The sequence below is a fragment of the Marmota monax genome, unplaced genomic scaffold (assembly GCF_021218885.2).
Source record: "Marmota monax isolate L192 unplaced genomic scaffold, Marmota_monax_Labrador192_F-V1.1 WCK01_AAM20220418_F8-fsc00789, whole genome shotgun sequence".
NCBI classification, from domain to species: Eukaryota; Metazoa; Chordata; class Mammalia; order Rodentia; family Sciuridae; genus Marmota; species Marmota monax.
Genome location: NW_026694154.1, coordinates 3,777 through 24,064, shown reverse-complemented (window position 1 = coordinate 24,064; position 20,288 = coordinate 3,777). Strand labels below are relative to the sequence as shown.

Below are 20,288 nucleotides of genomic sequence, written 5' to 3'. Positions count from 1 at the left end.
AGAGTTGCTAATCAAGACCTCTGGAGACCAAGCAGGAAGCAGGTCTGATTTTATTGTGCAGTTACCATGTATATATACTCAGGCAGTAGCTAGACAGACTATAGGCAGCCACTAATACACTTTCTTGCTAACTATCCTTGCAGTGACCAATCGAGGACCTGGCCAGAGCAAGCAGATTACAGGCAGTCACCAGTACAAATTCTGGCCAACTGTCCTTGTAGTGACCAATTGAGGAGCGGGCCCTGGAGCAAGTGTCAGGACTGCAACACATGGCCTCACACCCAGGGCTGTGCCTGCGGGGTAAGTGGCCGGCCTGCCACTCACACACCTAGCATGATGGGAGTGGCCTGCCACTCAGAAGCCCTTAATGTATGCCATGTATGCAGAACTAATTCCATGCACCTGTCCCCCACCCCACAACTCTGAGGTTGGGTCTAAAGAAATCTTACAGCTTTTACTTTCCTCTCTTGAGAAACATATTTTTGGGATGCTGTGCCCTTAGCCTAAGAGCCCTGTCTTCATTCTTGGGGGACCACATAAGCCACATTTGAGGCCCTGGAACTATAAGCAGAGGGTGTCCCAGTATCCAAGTTGAGCTTGTTAAGGACCTGAGCCAGCTTCCCTCTGGTTGCAACCACATGGGAGACCCCAGTGAGAGCCCCCTAGCTGAACTTGGTCAATTCCCATTACTATGAGAAATTATTATGTGGCTGTAGTTTTTAAACCACTAGCTTTAAAAAAAAAAGAAGAAGTAGATAGTGTAATACTGTTTTTTCAAAGACAATATTTCGAAGAATATATTTTTACACAGAAGCAGGCAGTGAAATATTGTGTTTTTCAGATTTTCATTGAAGATGTTAAATCTAATGACAAAAAAATTCTTTTGGTGTCCTTTACTGTCTTTTTAATATCCGTAGGAGCTGTAGGGATGTCATCTATTTCATTCAGATGGTTACAATTCATTTTTCAGATTTTTTTGTTTTTCTTCCTTATTGGTTTTGAAGGTTGTTTATCAAAAACAAAAACAAAACCCCCAAAACCTTCTGATTCTGTTCATTTTCTCTGATATACATCCATTTTCAATTTTATTAATTTTCTTTTTCCTTTTTTTGGACTTTTAAGTTAAATTTATTTTGTTTTCCTAGATTTTTGTTAAAAATTTAGATGTCTGATTTTAATAAATTTATAATTTTATAATATAAGATTTAAACTCTTAAGTTTCTAACAACTGTTTTACTTGCACATCAAAAATTTTGGAAATCTGGGCTGGAGTTTTGGCTCAGTGGCGGAATGCTTGCCTTGCACATATGAGGCCTTGGATTCGACCCTCAGTACCACATAAAAATAAACAAAAGAAAGATATTGTGTCCATGTATAACTAAAAAAATTATTTTTTAAAAAAAATCCATTTTAATACACCTCTATTTTAAAATATTTTCTAATTTCTCTCCTGAGTTGTTCTGTGTCAATCCATGTATTGTTTAGAAGTGTATTGCTTCATTTCCAAAGATACTGGGAATTTTATCAGTCTTATTAATTTGTAATTTGATAAAATTGTGGTCAGAGAATATATACTGTATCACTTTAATTTTTTAAATTTATCAAGATTAGTTTTATGGCCACAGTAGAGATTCTATGTTAAATGTATTATTATTACAATGTTAATATATATATATATATATATATATATATATATATAGTATTTATTAGATGTTAACAGTGTGTGTATATGTGTATATGTGTACACATATATACATAAAATGTGTATATATGTGTATACATATATACATAAAATCAATTATAAATACTAATTAAGACAAGATGCTTAAAAGTATCATTCATATCTTGACTTTCTTAGTGATTTTTTGTTTGTACAAAACTATAAAGATGTTTTTCTGCCTTCTGTCTACCTCCAAAGTTCCTACACCCCCACCATGAACTCAGCAAATGTTGTGAAAAGGGACTCCACCGACAGGAAAAAGGAGACACATGTTATATTTGGAAAACTCTATAGATTTCAATCTATCACCCAAACCCCCTGGGACATTTAAGAGTTTTCTGGTTTCTCTGCCCTGTCAAAGTCTCCCCTTCTGTGGTAGGTCTCTTTTCCCACTCATGTTAAGATTTAGAGATGACCCAAAGGATCAGAGTGGACACTTGTCCCCAGCTCAATTAAGCAGAACTTCTCTCTAGGTTTTAAAAACTCTTTGCATCTATAGATCTTTGGAGTACTTAAAAATAATATTTTTCCAGTTGATTCTTTTAGTTTAATTTGCATGTTGTTGTTAAAGTAACAAAGATGGCCTTTGCCTTGTTCCATGTGCTAACTGGAACTATAGTTTGTAATTTTTTTGTTCTAATCCTTGTTACAAACTATAGTCCTAATTCATTCATTTAAAGCCCATGCATTATCCCCCCAAATGACTATACCATAATATATCTGTCATCTATCCAAAAAGTCAGAATTTTTTTTCTTCTTACATCTTTTATCTATCATCCTGGCTAAAAATATGATAATTTAGACTGTAAACTCCTAGGGTAAAAATATTGAATTATCCAAACCACTCAGTTGGGCATATCAATTCATGCTCATATTGCCATGCATATTATCTAAATGTCATCTTGTAGTATATTGTCACCTCACATACTTTGTAATATAGAATTTTTATAAGCATGACAAATTTGTCATTTTTTTTGTTTCAGAATTTGCAAGATGTTTTTATTTTTTTCAGTCCTAGTAGAATAAATAGCCAATTTAATGTATGCTTAGGCTCATGTAGGATTCATTCTTTAAGATAGATTACAAATGGATTTTTGTTGTTATCAATCATTTAACATTTGCATTTTAAAAGCTAGTAGATACTATCCAGCTGCTGCCCATTCGCACTCCTGTTAATAGTATAGATATTATACAGATTATTATGTAGATATTAATAGTATATATATTATGGATAATCCCTCTCCATAAGATCTTCTAAGTTCTTGATTCAAAAACAAGCTATTATATTTGCCAATTTTGGAGGAGAAATATCATATCATTATGTGAATTTGCATTTATTTGTAATTATTGGTGAGTTTATATATTTTATGTTTAGTTGATATTCATATATTCTCTTCTTTACACAGTCATATATCCTTTGACTAATTTATTATTGAATTTTTGTTCATTGATTTGTTGGTTTGTTGACAATTTTATATAATAAGAATGTTAGCCCATTGTCTGAATTGTGTTCCTCAAAGTTTTTCCTGAGATCATAGCTTTCTTTTTTCTCTTTTTCTTTATTTTGTTATTTTTTCAATTCAAAGGAATTTATAATTTTATTCAAAATATTTTCTTTTTATCTTCTGGGTTTTCTGTTTTGCTTAGGAAGATTCACTTTAGAAATATCTTAAAAGTTTTAGTAGATAAAATTTACACATCACAAAATCTATTCATTGTACAGGCAAAATTAAATGACTCTAGTAAATCAATAATTTGTGCAACTATCACAACACAGTCTTATAATGTATCTATCTCTACAAAAGTTTTCCTGTTTATTCATAATCCCTACCCCCCATTCTAAACCTATACCCACTGATCATATTTGTCTTTTGTATTTCATGTGAATGGAATCATATACTCTTGTGTTGTTTCTTCCAGTTAGTACAATGCTTTTAAAATCCATCAGTTTTGTTGCATATATCATCATTTTGTTTCCTTTCATTGTCAAATGGTATTGCATTGTATGGGTGCAGTGTATTTTATTTATCCATTTACTAGTTGATGGATATTTGGATTGTTTCCAGCATGGGGCTATTGTGGCTAATGCTGCTCTGAACATGTATACACATATCTTGGTGAGGACACATTTTGATTTTGCTTAGGTAGATTTCAAGGAATAAAGTTGCTGGGACATATGACAAATATGTATTTAACTCTTTAAGAAAGTGACTATTTTCCAAAGTAGTTGCAACATTAACACTCCAGCAAAGTATAAGGTTTACAAAGCCTCTTTGTTCTTAAATGTAATTATAATAATGGTGATGATAGTAATAGAAATAATAACAAATGCACTATTAATTTTATACTTTCTTTATATTTTCAAGTTTTATTCATCACAGATCTATTTTCTTGAAATGAATGTGTTTTTAATACATTTTGTCAACAAATTGAAACCACCCATGTATCTTAATACATGATCAGGGTTTTGATTCTGGTCTCAGGAACAAAAACGTATCTATTAAAATAGGTGTATGAAATGTATTAACATCCAATAGCTCTTCATTTTTATTATGCCTCTTTTTAAACATAAACCGAGAATATAACTTCCTCAAAAACCACATTTCAGAGTATTAAGTTAAAAAAGGCAATCTTTTTGCTTTTTGTTTTCTTGTAATTAGTTTAAAGGGAGGAATTTAATATTTAATATTTTTTTAAATACTCAAAACCTTGAATTGATGATGCTTATTAAGAATCTATAGGCCTTCATGAGGAATTAACTTAAAAAATTAACAACCTAATGGTGTCTGGAACTACCTTTCCCTACCCCAAATCATTCTCTCCTACTCCATCCATCATTTCTTTCCTTCAACACAGGCAAGATTTTGCTCTTTTTCTTCCCACATGCAACAGGTCCACTCCACAAAAGTTGAATCATAGTTTACTGAGCCCATGACTGTAATCTGTGGTCCTCTGGGAACTCTGGAAGTTGTTTACTTAGGCCTTAAAAAAGCACAAAAGAAGAAGAAGTTTCCTTTTCCTGCCTTTAGAAATTGTTGTGAGAGAACATGAAAGCTAAAGGTGTAGGAGGTGCCCTACCATCTCAGCATGTTGTGAATGATGAAGATCATTGGAGAAGCCACTGGCCCATTGACTCAAGCAGCCCTGGAGATGTCCCACCTTGGATCCCCCTGCTGTGTATCACAGCAAGTTATGGAAAAATAGAACTAATTAGATTGGATTTCCTGCTACTCTTACCAGAAAATACCTTCACTGAAATAAGAGAGCCATAGATTTTAGTTCTACCTTTCAACTAATTTCACACTGTGGATCTAAAATAAAATGAGACAAGTCATTTGTTCATTGGTGGGAATAAAACCAGAGTAAGGTTACAACCCTGGGATCTAAGAGACAATATCTACTCATCAAATTCCTATAGGAGAATCTGCTTTATACAAATAATTAATAATGTGACTTAAAATATAATTTTTATAAATATATAAATTTTAATAATTTTAATAGGCATAAAAATAAAATAAAAGTGGCATCTAACAGTGGAGAAATTGTGTCCAAATGGTTATTACTTTGAGATAAACTTCGGAACTGATTATTTGCTCTTTGATTTGACTTATATTGGAAAATGACTCTTCAGATGGAACACAAGAGCAGAACCCTCCACCTTCTCATCCAATTTAAGTGCCTTTCCCAGAAACTGCTTCATAATAGTATATTAGTAGAGTCTGTGAATTTTGATCCATAGATTGATTTGCAAGTTACACAATGTTTTAGGCAAGCACTGTCACCCCCAAAAAGTTTTGATTTATTTTTCTAGCTTGTTTTCTATTAAGTACTTTTCATCAAGTTTGCTTTATTTGTTATACTCTGTGCTTTTTGGCATTGTCTTTTAAAATTCTGGACCAATTTTTAAATTGACAAGTAAAAATCATTTGCCCCATGGTGCAGTCATCTGTTTGATACATCTGTATGCAGGGAAACGATAACTCCACCTATTTAACAAGTGGAATATCTCATGCACTTATATGAAAATGAAAGGAATTGTTATATTGTGATGCAGTCCTTCATTTCTCTTTTCTTTCTTTTCCTTAAAACTCTGAAGCAGATGATTTTTCACTCCATGTTTATTTGAAGAAAATGGAATAAAATAATGTGGCACAAAGTGAGTTCAGACCCTCTGGAGGCAGTCAGAGTTGAATATTCAGGGTCCAGAAGAAAATGGAGAGAAGGTCCCCCTGGGGCTGTACTGGAGCTTCCAGGTCAGGGGCAGGGGCTCAGGAAGCCAGCAAGAAGGAAATGTTCTGCGGGGTCACTGAACTACAGGGAACCAAGTCCTGAGAATGCACTGTCTATGTAGAAGAAGGAGAGCCAAGCAGGAAGCCTTTTTATGACTTGGAGAGGTTCCGTCAGTGTTGTCACCTTCTATTCAGCTCAGGAATCCTGCAGAAGGCAGAGGACAGTGGTATTTCAGTCCTAATTTTGCAAATGGCTTCCTTTCCCCTCTCATGATAGCACTGTAATACAAAGAGAAAAAAAAATCTTAACTCTCCTAATTCAATGCTACTTGCATAGACCTTTTATTATGTGGAAAGAAGATTTAGTGCATACTGCCTGATCAGAAATTTGGACTCAAAGCCTTTCCCTTTATTACTGTCTCAGGTCTGGTCACCCTACCTTCTGTTGTAGGGAAAACAAATCTGTCTCTAAGAGAGGATTAAAGGACATTACCTGTTGGCTGAATTTTTTGGCATCCTAGGAAGATAGATACTTAAAGATATGGAGGCAAATCTTCCCCCAGCCTCAATATCCTGAGTCTTAGATATGCCATCTGAGATTTCTCAACACCACAACCCAAACCAGCCAGGGCAGAGGGTGGAGAACAAACTGAGAGTGTGTGACTAGGAAACTCTTGTCACACAAATAGAATACTTAGCAACTCTTCCTTCATTTTCACCAGGTTGTTGACCCAGTATCTCTAGTTGTTAAACTTTCTTTTATCTCTATAAGCCACAACCCCTTAGGTTTTGATATAGTTACTATAGACTGTTGATTTACAGTTTTCTAGGAGATTTGAAGTCACCTGGGGAAAGAAAAAACTTTATACAAGGTATCCTGAGGACTAACCTCAGCAAAACCCTATTTCTTACCCCAGAAAAGTCTATAGAAAGTCTCAGCTACAAACTGGTTCCTTACCTTCCTAATTCCTGTAGTAGATGAACATCCCCACCCCAAGGAAGAGCAGACCCAGAGCAAAGATCCCAACTCCACTCAGCATCTTGTTCCATGCAGACTCAGACTGTGGCCCTGAGAGAAGAAGCCAGGTTTAGTGATTTTTTGCCCCTAATATATCTCTCAGAGACCATGAGAGACAGAGCTTTGAGACTGGAGGAAGAAGGCTTGACTACATTCTTGGAAATACAGATTTAAAAATCACATTGAACAGCTACAAGATTCATGCACTGAATTCATTAAAATGTCATCACCTTGAAATATTGCCTGATGTAGGAAGAGTCTGGGACCCACGGAGGTTACATAGCTAGTCTAGGTTGACAGAGATAATGAAAGGAAAACCTGATATTGGTTCTTCTGGATGTCAGCAAGGCCCCTGCATTGCTTCACTTCTAAGATCTCAATGAACAACCCAAAGCAGGGGCACCAGAAACATGAACCCAGTCCTGAGTCAGGGTCTGGAGTCAGGATAAGAAAGTGACTGTTTTGAAACAACCTGGGCCCATTGTATGAAAATGAAATCCAAGGTGCCATGAGATCAAAGAAACAGATATAGGATCTCACAGAGTGCAATTTATTATGAGACATAATGATGAAAGTGTGGTCCTTGGCAGCAGCAAGACCAAGTGGATCCCACAGTTTGAGGAAGAAGGAGGGGCATATATCCAAGTTAAGACAAAAGTGACTTCATTCAAGCCAGAATACCTGGTTTGTTTTAAGGTAATATTAGGAACATTCTCATCACCAGGGACCAGTTATAAAGCTCCATATACCATTCTAGCAGTTGTTATTTATTCATTGTTTGCTGGGAAATGAAGCAGGAAAAGCCATCTAGTGATCATGACAGTTTACTCAAGATGGCTGCAGTCATGCCAAGCTAAGTCTACACTTTCACCTCTTATAACCAGCTCTTACAATCTCTCACACACTCTCTTCTTGAGACATGTCCTAATCTGTGAGGGGTTTAATTTTGTGTAGTCAGCACACTTTGAAACCACTTGTCTGACTTATAAGAAGAATCCACAGCAATAACAGAAGCATTTGGGGGGAGGATTATGCAAATAATAATAACACTCATTTTTTTTTCACCAGGAGTCCCTGAAACCAAACCAACAATTTAATATGTCTTCTATAGAAGGGAGAGGATAAAATTGTTTGGTATGTGTTGGGTTAAGTGCTAATCAGTGCTTAGGAAAGCTTGCAGTTAGATAAGGACTCTAAAAGAATGTGATAATGAGAAAAATGGAAAGTAGGGTGGGGGGTGGGGGAGCTGGCCACTTCCTTTATCTCCAATCTGTAGGAGAAAATCTAAATAGAGTGATCCTGGTTGAAGAGGATTGTACTCATAAAACATCTGAAAAAATCCTTCTGTGAGTGGCATGCAACCTGTCATGTATATATTCCTCTGCTTGTAGGCATGGCATGTCTCTCCATTGAATCCTAGACCCCCATCTCCAAGGAATGAGTAGTTAATAAAATGTCCAAAACCTCTCTGATGAGTTCTCTAAATTTCTTTCTCTGGAATTGGTAAACAGTATGTGTGGGGCCTTTGCAGCCCTGGGATTGAACAATGTATGACATGAGGTATGTGATACGAGAGATGTACACACAATGTTTTGTCTTGATAACTGCATGGCTTCCAGGGAAAACAGAAAAAGACTGCAATTTCAGCTATGGATGGAAAAATAGATGCTTAATAGGGGCTTATAAAGCTAAATATGTGTCATCCGACAAGACAGTACCGTTGGCATCATCTCTCTTAGATAACACAGCAGTGGCAGCTGATGGCTGGTGTAGTGGAGCAGAGCGCACACAGTTGGCTAACTGGATGGGGTCTGTAAGTGATTCCTGAAACTAACAGTGAGATGGCATGTCAGACTGGGAGCAGCCTGAGGTATTTCCTTTAGCCCACTAAGGGCATAAGCCATGACCTGTGGAGGTCTAGAGTCCAAGATCAAAAGGGATAGTTACCTATGACCAAAAACCTATAGGTACCTTTTGTACTCATGTTATCCATTGGTTGCTCCAAGTATACCAATAATTTTCAGATATGAGGGTCACTCCCTCTTGTACTTATGAGATCATAGGCACTGGGCTGCCCACCTGCTTCTGTCACCATGTTTTCTAAAAGGCAGGTGATGAAGCAATTTCATAGGTAAAGGGGCCCAACATTTTCCACTATAAGTTGTTGAAAAGGACACAACATTGTTATAAATATGCATGCCACTTTTTTAGAGTAAGGGCCTGCATTATAGTGGATTGAGGCTGGTGAAATAGTCTCAGCTACCTTCTAGAGATGAAATAGGCCATCTGCCTACTTTTTTTTTTTTTTTGGTGGACCAGTTCATTGTGACCAATAAAGTCTTTTTTTAAATTTTAAATATTTTTTTAGTTGTAGATGAATACAATACCTTTATTTCGTCTATTTATTTTTATGTGGTGCTGAGGATCAAACCCAATGTTCCACACATGCTAGACAAGTGCTCTATTACTGAGCCACAGTCCCAGCCCAACCAGTAAAGTCTTGATCAGTGACTCCAACTATAATAGGGTATCGCCATCTATCCTAGTTAGCGATTTATGCTGGGTTCACAAATCTGACTATTCCAATAACTTAAAATGGCAAAGAAAGCATGTAAACACACAAAAGTAACTTTTCAAAATCTGAGACAGCTCTCCAATCTTTGAGGTCCATGGAAAAAGAGAGAGAAAGCCACTGTAATTCTTTATTCTTATATTGGGGACACAAAAGAGGAGGTTCCATGGAACATTCTATCCCCAAAAGGACAAAGGGGTCAGGTTTCAGGGGCTGAGTCTAGCTTAGTGATATCTTGCTGTCAGCAGATTGACTGACATCTAGGAAAGCCACACCCATTTCATGTGCTGTGTGGGGATCATAGAGCAAGGGAAAAGGACACACACATGGCCTGCCCAAACAGAGGGGCAACATCTGTTCAGTCCACTTCGTGCACTCAGTGCTCATAGTTCACACACATGCGGCCCATGGGGCACTCAGTTCCTAGTGGCAGCTCCCGACAATAGAGCATTGTAGAAACTCTATTCTACAGGAGTGTGTCTAGTTTCAGCTTCCTTCTAGAGCTGTGACCAAAAACCTAGAGGTACCTTTTGTTTTTGTTGACCAGAGGGCCCAACTTATGCCATCTTCCATACTGTGACATCTAACTGTATTGGCATGATAATACAGAGCATGCACCTGGTCTACCAAATCCTTGCTTTTTCAAATGCTTACTACTGGAGAACATCTAAGTCCTTGTGGCTTCCTTCAATATCGTGGGTCCAAGCATTGAACTAGATGATAAATGAACAACATGGTCTAGGTAAGATAACTGGCCCCATGGTGCCAAGAGATAGAAGGAAAAGGAGACAGACTAGAATTGCACAGAGCACAATCTTTTAGCAGAAGCAGTGTCAAGTAGATCTTATGATTTGTATTAAAAGGAGGGTGTCCATAATGCTCAGTGTGAAAGTAATTTCATTGAAGCTGGAATGCACCTGGTTTCTCTTCAGTTAATATCAAAGAGAAAGGGCATATTTCTGGTTCCAGTGTCTGGTTGTAAACCTGCACCTACCACTCTAATGGTTTGTCTATTTATAATTTGCCAGAAAATTATGCAGGAAAAACCAACTAGGATTACTCTGGGGCTATCATGGTGGTACCATTCAAGATGGCTGTGGTCATGTCAAGCTGAATCCACATAGTGACAATAACCTATGATATTATGGAAAGGTTCAAAATACTTACAACATCTCTTTGATCTACTGGGCATAATTGTTTCCCTAGGGCATATATGTGTTTGTAGAAACTATCACAGGACTACTCCCCATGACCTATGTTACCGGAAAGGAGAACATGCAGCAAATGAAATTATGGTATAGGGAGAAGAGAAACCTTATACTCAGAGGTTAGCCAAGTCTCATTCTTGGTGGGTAGGGATTTATAAGTTCAGGAAGCTTCTCACTCACTCCATTCCACTGTGACAGGGCTCGTCAGGCTTGGGTGCTCCACCTGGCAGGTGTAGACCTCTCCACTCTGAGGAACTGTTTCCAGCATCACCAGGATCTGGAAGGTCCAGTCTCCATTCTGGATCAGGCCTGTGGACACGACCCCAGCCTGCTCCTCCTGGCCATTCCGGGACCACCTGACTTCAATGTGGCCTGGGTAGAAGCCACTCACTGCACAGACCAGGAGATTGTGGTGCTGTAGGGGCTGTGTCTTTGTGGGATACACAGTCACCTTCGGCTTAACTAGGAGAGAAAATTTAGAAAGAATAAATCAGGAAGGCAGAGGTATCTTCCTGGTTGCATCCCTTTTTTCCTCTCTCCATACTCAGCCTCAAGTTTGGCAGTCCTCCTCAGCTGGCCATAGGCCTGAGAGTGTCAGGCCTTCAGCCAGGACCCATTAGAGCTGAGAGACAGTTTTTTGCTTTTTTTGTTTATTGGTTCGTTTGTTTCAAAGCTTGAAACAATTATTCATTACTGAGGTAAAGTATTTACAATGTTTTGCAAAGCGTACAGGACCTTAGTGAAAAGTGTGATTTTTTTTTTTTTAAATCCAGATCAACTAGGTTCAAATCCAGGCTCCACCTCTTAGTTGTTGATCCTGGGAAAGTTTCTTACTTCTCTTTGTGCCTCTGCCTCTCACTGTAATGGGGATAATACCGACTTATCTCTCACTGTCAGAGAAGGATTAATGCATCTATAATATATAAAGCAATACCTGCAATACCTGCAGCCTTCAACGTATTTCACCAATTTATTCTTGTTGATTTCTCTAAGAGAATATGAGTCAAAGCTGAATGGATAAATGGGAGGACAACAGAAGAGCCACAGGGAAGATGGGATCTTGGGAATGCTCCCTATGCAAGCCCTTATCTTCCAGTGTTTGAAAGAACTCCACTCTGGGAAGCAGGGACAGACAGAGGTGATTCTCTAAGGCTGAAATGCAGGAAATGCGGGAGGCCTGAGGAGAGGGAAGGCAGCAAGGAAAGTCCTGTCTTCAAAAGACCCTGTATTTACACTCCACTGAGGAATCCCTCTTCCTTTATATAACATGCATATCTATTTTTAGGATTATTATCATATTGTAACTGTCTCTCCTTGTAAACTGGTATCTGTGGTCATGACAGTGTGGGTTTCGTAACATGTGAACTTCATGCATGACACAATACTTCTCACCACCGACATCAAAAAATGCTTTTAAGTAAAAGAGACAGGGGATGCTGGAGGGAAAACCTTTTCATAATAGCACTAAAGGATTGACTTCATACTGATGCTAAATCATTACTAACACTAATGGAACATATTTCTTTCTTTTTTTTTTTTAATTTTTTTTATTGGTTGTTCAAAACATTATAAAGCTCTTGACATATCATATTTCATACATTAGATTCAAGTTGGTTATGAACTCCCAATTTTACCCCAAATACAGATTGCAGAATCACATCGGTTACACATCCACATTTTTACATAATGCCCTATTAGTAACTGTTGTATTCTGCTACCTTTCCTATCCTCTACCATCCCCCCTCCCTCCCCTCCCATCTTCTCTCTCTACCCCATCCACTGTAATTCATATCTCTCCTTGTTTATTTTCCCATTCCCCTCACAACCTCTTATATGTAATTTTGTATAACAATGAGGGTCTCCCTCCATTACCATGCAATTTCCCTTTTCTCTCCCTTTCCATCCCACCTCATGTATCTGTTTAATGTTAATCTTTTCTTCCTGCTCTTCCTCCCTGCACTGTTCTTAGTTGCTCTCATTATATCAAAGAAGACATTTGGTATTTGTTTTTTAGGGATTGGCTAGCTTCACTAAGCATAATATGCTCTAGTGCCATCCATTTCCCTGCAAATTCAAACAACAACAAGTGCTGGAGAGGATGTGGGGAAAAGGGTACTCTTGTACATTGCTGGTGGGACTGCAAACTGGTGCGGCCAATCTGGAAAACAGTATGGAGACTCCTGGGAAAGCTGGGAATGGAACCACCATTTGACCCAGCTATTGCCCTTCTTGGACTTTTCCCTGAAGACCTTAAAAGAGCGTACTACAGGGATACTGCTACATCGATGTTCATAGCAGCACAATTCACAATTGCTAGACTGTGGAACCAACCCAGATGCCCTTCAATAGATGAATGGATAATGGAACATATTTCATTAAATAAAATGCAAAACTTCTTAACATAGAAAGTAATAAATGGAAGCAAAATATTAAAAAATGTATTGACAATGTGTTCAGAATCTCAGTATCCAGAGAACACATAAAATCACTTCAAAAACTCTGAGAACCCCAGAGATAAAAGAGAATTCTCAGAGTATTACCAACATTTGGCAAATAAACGTGGGAAAATGTTTGAGAACCTTTGAAATCAAAGAAAGAGAAAATTAAGTTTTAAAATATAAAACTTTTGGAGTACAGTAGGCCCTTTGTATCAGCACTTCTGCATCTAAGGATTCAACTAACTGCAGATAACTAAATACAGCTGGAAAAAACTGTATTTGCTCTATATTTGTAGGTACTTTTTTTCCTCCTCACTATTCCATAAACAATTCAGTGTTACAACTATTTACCAAGCATTTACATTTGGTATTACAAGTAATCTAGGTTCTGTCAAGTACACAGGAAGATATGCATAAATTATAAGCAGTTACTAGATCATTTGGTATAAAGGACTTTGACATTCACATATTTCCGTATCCACTGGGTTCCTAGAACTAAATTACCCTCTCCTCCATACCTAATATCATGATTTGTATTAAATGCTCCTAAAAGGCCATGTGCTAAGGCCTTGTCACTAGTCTGGGGCACTACTGGGAGTCAGTAGAATTTTTAGGAGGTAGGGCCTATTGAAAGGAAGTTCCATCATTGGGGCCATGTCCTTTAAGGGGATATTGGGACTCTGGCCACTCCTCCCCCTTTGGTTTGTAGTCCTCATGAAGTAAGTAGCCTACCCCCCGCCATGTCCTTCTGACTCCACTGTGTAGCCATAGCCACAGGCCCAAAGCAAGGTAGTCAAGGGAACAAGGACTGAAACCTCTGAGACTATGAGACAAAATAACTTTCATCTGGTATCTGTGGTCATGACAGAGTCTGAGTTTCATAACATGTGAACTTCATGCATGACACAATACTTTTCACAAAAAACTTTTTTGTTGTTGGCAGGTGTTTTGTCACCATGACAGAAAGCTAACACACCCAGGGAGGACTGTATTTGACAGTTTTAAAAAAAGATGTAACCAAGAGGAATGTGAGGTAAATTGTGTAATAACCACATAGAGTTAATGTTCAACCACTTAAAATATAAAAATAGCAACATTGTTATTTAAGTAACAAAATTGTAACTCAAAATCCAGTTTCACCACCATTTCAAATATGTAAAAATCCATGTCCTAGGAAAGCAAAGGAACAAGGCAGGAAACATTAGGAAATTTAGAAGTAAAGTAAGCCTCAAAAAGATCAGAGGTAATCCCACAGCCCATTCACACAAAAAGTCTGATATTTGATTTTCAGTAAAATGCTATGGAAACAAACCTAGCACTCTTTGATATCAGGGCCTACTGGATTAAAAACGGTGTATGTCAAGGAAGTTTGTGACCAGCCTCCTCACATCATCCACAACCATTTCCCTCTCCCCTCAAGGAATGCTTGAGGGAAAACATTGTCACAAAACTGCTAAAGGATTGATTTAATATTGATGCTAAATTGTTACTAACAATATTAGAGCATATTTCATTAAATATAATGCTAAAATTCTTAACATGGAAAGCCATGAAGGAAGCAAAGTATAAACAAAATAAATCAACAATGTTTTCGGAATCTCACTATCCAGAGAATCCATAAAATCACTTCAAAAACAGTGAGAACCCCAGAGATAAAAGAGAATTCTTCACATGGTAACAGCATTTGGCAAGTAAATGTAAACCTTCACCCAACCACGGACTCCTGCATGCCCCCTCCTCACCTGCCTCCCATTCACCCCAAGGCAAGTCCCCTCCATTTCCAGCAACTGCCTTCTCCCACCTCTCCTCTCCTCTGGGGCCACCAGGGCTAAGTGACACCAAATTCACAGAAACCTCAAGCTCTTCTCCAGTCCTGCCCTCACTCTGGGGTCAGGATTTCCTCAGCTCTCCTGCCCCATGCGCAGCATTGGCTCCCCAGGTCCCTGCAGGGACACTGACAATAACACAGGGACCTCACAGGCACCCTTAACTTCTCATAGCGGGCGTGCCGCACACACGCACACACACACACATTCTCTCACACAAACACATTCTCTCACTCTTTCTCTCATACACACACACAAACTCTCTCACATACAGACACACATACTCTGTCTTACACACATATGCTTTCACACACACACACAAACACACTGTCACACACACAAATTCTCTCATGCACACACACTCTCACACACACACTCTCTGTAACACACACTCTTTCACACACATTCTCTCTTGCACACACTCTCACATTCTCTCTTTTTCACACACACTCTTTCACACACACACATTTTCACACACACATTCTCTCTCACACACACACACATTCTATTACTCCTCCTCCTCCTTCTCTCTCTCTCTCTCTCCTTCTCTCTCTCTCTCTCTCTCACACACACACACACACACACACACACACACACCCTTTCTCTCTCCTGGCCCAGCACTCACCTCTCCGCTCCACAGTGAAGCTCTCACCAACCCCGTAGTTGTGTCGGCAGTAGTTGTCCACCGCAGCCCGCTCATCCTCCATGAAGTCCTTCTGTCTGTTCCAGTTCTCGGCATCCCGCCGCCCCAGCTCGCTCACCGCGCGGAACTCCCCCACGTCGCTGTCGAAGCGCAGGAGCTCCTCCCGGTTGTGGAAGTATCTGTCCAGGAACCGCACCCGCTCCGTCCCGTTGGAGAAATGACACTCATGTGAAACTTGCTCCAGGAAACGTGCTGTGGGGACAGGAACAACCCTCTCACCAGGCGGCCTCTGGGAGGAGACTGACACACAGGGAGACCTGGGCGGGGGCGGGGATGATGGGACACCAAGATGGAGGCGGTAGGACATAAAGAAGGATGCCCATAGAGGACAAGACAGGGACACAAGTCATGTCCTTGTTTGTGTCCCTCATTACCACGACAACTCCGCCCCTGAGGACTTATCACCATGACACCATGACAACTTCACCACATTCTCGATATTTTAAAATGACCACTGAGGGCAGAGTGGGCAGTATTCTAATTAGGTTTTCTACAATGACCAACGCGGGAATTGGACACTATTTAATCAGGTGTCATGAGGTGACCCATGTTAGTAAGTTGGGTTAGGTCTTCAATCAGGTCTCATGAGGGCCATAACGCATCACAGCTCAGTATACAAGACACTGGTTTCCAGACATCAGGGCCTTGAGCCCCCCCCCCCTTTCTTGGCCCACTCAGCTCTAGCTTATGGAGTCTACTTCCACTTCCACCCTTAATAAATCTGTACTTTACCTGTTACTTGTGTGTGTAGCTCAATTCTTTGTTTAGGACACCATGGACCTGGAACCCAACTGGACACTGTGACAAAAACATCAGGACACCCCTGACTGATTTCCCCACCCCAGACACTGGGCCTTCTACTTCCATCTGCCTGAGACAGAGGGACCATAGGGAGGTGGGCCAAGGGCAGAGAAATTCCTCTGACCCACTCTATTCAGGACCTGGTCCCCCTCAGGTACAGGGTTGGGGAACAAAAAACAGGCAGGAATTGCCCCTCATGGTAACCAGCACCAGCTCCTGGTGGAAATTTCCACCCAAAGACACTCTCTGCTCCCACTTCTCATGCCCACAACTCTCACCCTTTCCTTAAACAAGACCCATCTAGAATATTCTGTAAATTCTTCCTTAGTGCTAACACTATGCCAGGTGATAAACCCAGCCTAATTTCCTCTTAAGATCAGGAGCCATCTTTTTAAAAGTCATAAAAGATCCATTTCTGTTTTCTGTAAAATATTAGGATCTCTGTTTGGCCTGGCTATATTTTGATGTTTTAAAATTGCTTGGAATGCCTGCCCATGCGTTGAACTCACCCACGCCTGGCTTTCCCTGGCCAGATAACAACCCTCTCTGAAACCCTAATGGTGCCTCATAAATTCTGATGTTGGGATCTAAATTTACTCCCTAAGTGCTGAACCATTTAGACCATTAACCTACTACCTGCCTTTGTATTATGCTTGCCAAAATCCTGTTATGTGTAAGTTCTCAAGACACCCCCCTTTTGCAATTTTCTGTGCTATAAAACTGCGCTCCTAGAGAGCTGGAGGACTGTCTTCTATCCCACGGATTTGGGGAGAGGGTCAGTCTCAGCTAGTCAGAATTACAAGCTTGTTTTAATTTGATTTAAAATTGTAGTTGGCTGTCTTTTCTTTGTGTCTTGGTTTAACACCAGGCCTCTGATGCCCCTAGAACCCAAAGAAGGAAAAACTGACACCCACTCATCACCAAGACCACCACTCATATGTTCCTGGGACATCAATTAGTAAAATTGAGGGACAAAAGACAAACACACAAGAGGTTATGCAAGAATGAGAAATGTCAGAGTATGAGTTCTAGTAACAGAGAATATCAGGAATATCTAAATGACAATAGGAAAATATTCCATGATAGTTTAAACTGATGTGAGCTTGAAGAAGTAGGTATGTGTATGTTTGGGGGAAAGGGAGGCACATTTCAAGTAAAAGTGATACCCTGTGATAAAGCTGAAGGAATTAACTTTTTCAATAAATAGAAACAATGGGGCACCAAAGCACAGAGGCAGAAAAGGTTAAAGACAGACTGGAGAAGTCACAGGGAGTTGGACACTTGAAAGCCTGTGGTGGATGTCAGGGTTTTTGAATTATATAAAGAGGTTTGGGGAGATTACAGTCATGATTACATACAGGTCTAAAATCCCTTGTATGACTTTCCAAGTCCGGAAACCTTAAGAAACCACATCTTTAAACAATGTTGATAGCAAATTCACCAGCATCCAGCAGCCAAGGTTCACCATGATGACTGATCTCAACTGGTCTGGTGCCTCTGGGAAAACAGAGTCCTTCACCTTGACTGAAACTGTTCAGTGTGAAATATGTCAGGAGTCCTCCATCCAAAACAAAGATAAGCTTTCAGCCCCTAGGCAGCACCACCCATGAAGCAGGGCCACCCACGAAGCTTTATTATGCAAAGTAAGCAACTTACCTTCAAGAAGCCTACATCCTTAGCCCTTGTTCTCAGCCCTTGTTCTCCCTGCCACAAAAGTTAACATGGGTCCCTGCACAAGTCAAGGGGAAAATGACTCAAAATCACACAACTCCACCCTGATTCCATCACTAGACCAGCCCTAGCACCAAAGGGTGGCTCTTTCTTCCTCTGGAGATGGCCTACATTACTTGCTTTAACTCCAGCATACTCTGGATATCACCCTCATTCTACATTGAATATTTATCTGTTTTCCTGAATGAATCTCATGTCTCTGACAGGCACTTGCTGAAATTCTTTTCTCTCATATAAAGGACATATTTTTCTGAGATGAGGTCCCCTTCTCTGGAGATTCCTTTGGTGATGATATTATTATTATTTTTTTAATTTCTTACATACATGACAATAGTGGAATGCATTACAATCATAATTATCCATTTTCGACACAATTTTTCGTAACTCTGTATATAAAGTATGTTCACACCAAATTCTGCCATTATACATGAGCTCTCTCATTATTTTTTTTGCATTTAAACTCTTTATTCTACAATTTATCATATCTCTGATTGTATATAAGCTATGTTGACACCAAATTTGTAAGGGTAAAAGAAATTGAAGTTAAAGTGTAAAAGACCTGGCATTGTAAAGTTTCTAGGCTGCAAGGCCTGAGTTAAAATGTAAAGGATTAGGTATTGTTAGGTTTCTATGCTATATGCAAAACCTGAAATTCCTGTAGCTGTTAAGACAATGCTTGGAACCGCCCAGTAAATATTCCCCCTGACCACTTGGTTGTCTAATAACTCAGGGCTCTGTATGATCTTGCACGTAGGCATTGCAGGGCCTGGACCAATCAGTTTGAATGTGTACCCCATTTAGAACTGACCTATCACCCCCGCCTGACCTGTTCCCGCCAATGTATGTACTAATCAAGTCTAAGAATTGTTGTTTGACTTTCCCGTGGTGTATGGTGATTTGTTAAAGGAGACTGTGATGTATGTAAAGTCCCCACCCTCCCCAAAAAAGTGTACTTAAGCAGTGCTCAGCCCCTGCTCTGGGCTCTGGGCTGCTCACATTTCTTGAGTGGGTATGGAGCCCCAGCATGCTGGAATGGATCCCCAATAAATAAATCCCCTTCTGCCAGTTGCATGAGTGGTCACTTGGTGGTCTCTTTCTCCGACGCTTTGCCGGACCCTTACAAATTCACATCTTCATACATGTATTTTGTATAATGATGAGGGTCTCCTCCCACCATCCACACTCTTCCCCTTCTCCCTCCCTTTCCCTCCCACCCCTATTCCCAATCTAGAGGTAATTTTTCTCCCTTGCTTTCCCTCCCAACCCCGTTTTGTGTCACTCCCCTTACATCAGAGAAGACATTCGGCATTTGGTTTTTTGGGGATTGGCTAACTTAACTTAGCATAATCTTCTCTAATGCCATCCATTTCCCTTCAAATGCCATGATCTTATTCTTTTTTTTATTGCTGAGTAATATTTCAATGTGTATAAATGCCACATTTTTTAATCCATTCATCCACTGAAAGGCATCTAGGTTGGCTCCACAGTTTAGCTATTGTGAATTGTGCTGCTATAAACATTGATGTGGCTGTGTCCCTGTAGTATGCTGTTTTTAAGTCCTTTGGGTATAGACCGAGGAGAGGGATAGCTGGGTCAAATGGTGGTTCCATTCCCAGCTTTCCAAGGATCTCCATACTGCTTTCCAAATTGGCTGTGCCAATTTACCAGCAGTGTACGAGTGTACCTTCCCCCCCTCCCGCATCCTCATCAGCACTTGTTGTTGTTTGTCTTCATAATGGCTGCCATTCTTACTGGAGTGAGATGGTATCTTAATAACAGACGCAGAATAGTCAAAGCAATTCTAAGCAGGAAGAGTGAAACAAGTGGTATCGCTATAGCAGACCTTAAACTATACTACAGAGCAATAGTAACAAAAACAGCATGGTACTGGCACCAAAACAGGCTGGTAGACCAATGGTACAGAATAGAGGTCACAGAGACCCACAAAATTAAAACTACCTTATATTAGACAAAGATGCCAAAAGCATGCACTGGAGAAAGGATAGCATCTTCAACAAATGGTGCTGGGAAAACTGGAAATC

The 20,288-nt window shown here is 39.6% G+C and overlaps 1 protein-coding gene across 1 annotated transcript; it reads right to left on the bottom strand.

Moving 5' to 3' along the window:
* Positions 1-5,820: 5,820 nt before the first annotated feature.
* LOC124107608 (HLA class II histocompatibility antigen, DRB1 beta chain) lies at positions 5,821-15,906 on the bottom strand (the record flags this gene model as incomplete). The annotated part of the gene is given in 4 exon segments (XM_058585970.1): positions 5,821-6,228; positions 6,908-7,018; positions 10,928-11,209; positions 15,637-15,906. Coding segments are annotated over 3 exon segments (659 nt in total), but the record flags the coding sequence as incomplete, so codon positions are not given.
* Between the last annotated feature and the right edge of the window lie 4,382 nt (positions 15,907-20,288).